The 1,619-nt window shown below is 34.7% G+C and overlaps 1 protein-coding gene across 1 annotated transcript in view; it reads right to left on the reverse strand.

The window, feature by feature from the left end:
* Positions 1-1,619, reverse strand: part of GRM5 (glutamate metabotropic receptor 5) — a 418,657-nt gene that overhangs the window by 70,076 nt on the left and 346,962 nt on the right. The window contains exon 7 of the mRNA XM_011363299.1: positions 1,457-1,583. Coding sequence (XP_011361601.1) covers positions 1,457-1,583 — 127 coding nt within the window. The remainder of the gene's footprint in view (positions 1-1,456; positions 1,584-1,619) is intronic.

Genomic DNA, 1,619 nt, shown 5'->3' on the forward strand with positions numbered 1-1,619 from the left:
TATAAAGGAAAATATTGTACCAATACTGCTTCTCACTCCCTCCCACAAAAAACAATCATATTTTTCTTTCTGACATTTTGTGTATGTGTTTGTGCTCACTGTTGTGCATCTATTCAACTAAATTTATTGAAGACTTTGTTTTCAGCACTGAGTTGGCTTTGAGGATACTAGGATGTATAAGAGTATCAGAAAGCTCATTGTCTAATGGTGAAAATAGGATTCAAATGCTATCACAAGGCACTTGGGTGTTTTATCAAATCAGAGTTTTTTATTTTTTAAGAAAAAGAAAATATTTTGATGAATACCAATCACTGAAAACAAAGCTTTAATGTGAGCTTGTGTCAAAAGGCCCAGGATCACAGATTTTTAGAACCAAGCTTTTGGAATGTTAGTAAAACTACCATGAATAATCTCTTGTCCTGCGAGGTATAGAGACTAACACTGATGTTCTAATCTTCTTGCCTAACGATGTGCTAAATTCATCTTAATTGTAAAACCACTAGATGACCTGACATACCACGTGGCGAGCCCTCTGCCTGGAATGTTTTTCCTCTATTTTCCTTGAAAACTTAGTCTCATAAGCCCCCTCTTCATATTTCCATTTCTACAAATCTATGTCCTTTTATTATATTGTAATCATATTTTTTTACCTTTTTATTTTCCTTATTAACTTCATTAAGATAGAGGCCATATCTTTTTTTCTGTATCTATTTCAGTGGTAGGCAAATAGGAATGTAATATACATTGAATAAATTGGAAGGAAAGATGAAAGCTATCATATTCTGTTTTCATATTGTAAAAATTAGAAATAGCTATGAAAAATAATTTTAAGAACACAATGACATATTCCTTAACATTTTTGGAGGAAAAAGTCCCAAACCAAAAGAACACAAAAACAAATAAACAAAAACTCCACAGAAACAAAGCAAAACAAAACAAAACAAAACAAAAACTAAGCAGATCAGTCTTGCCCTGTGACAACATTATTTGAAAACTCATTAATTGGAGGTTCCTGATTTAGATTAACTTTTTAAAGACAAAGATCATGCCTTTATAAGAGAAACAAAGAGTTTTAGAACAACTCCTACTTTATTGTGCTACATTTATTGTGCTACCTCTTTCTCACCACCCCAAATGTCAATTAACTGGAGCCCTGCATCAGAAGTTCTGGGAATATCCTTAGGATGGGGTAAAAATACCCAGAAGAAAACCTAGGGATTCTGATCTACTTTGGTGGTGAAGGTGGGAATGTAGACCAATCTTTCCCTGAGATCTAAAGATTTTCATGATTAGCCAGGCATTGGGAAGGCATCTATTCCTAAGGGAATTCTTTGTCACATAAACAAGACCACCAAGATAAGAAATACTTGAAGATGTGACCCTCTCCTCCCATATATGTATCTTTTTCAGTTAATTTTTGACGGAAACACCTATGCTGACATTGTGATACATGTACCTGTAAGGTCATCAGTGGGCCAGGCCCCCAGCTGGCATGCCTTGCAGGTATACTCATCAAAAACATACTCATTCTCTTTACATGGTGTACAGGTCCAACAACAGCTGACTTCTCCCTTCCGGATCACCTAAGGCAAATATTTAAAATTTTGATTAATTTTTTG

Source organism: Pteropus vampyrus, unplaced genomic scaffold (assembly GCF_000151845.1).
Source record: "Pteropus vampyrus isolate Shadow unplaced genomic scaffold, Pvam_2.0 Scaffold84, whole genome shotgun sequence".
Taxonomy (NCBI): Eukaryota; Metazoa; Chordata; class Mammalia; order Chiroptera; family Pteropodidae; genus Pteropus; species Pteropus vampyrus.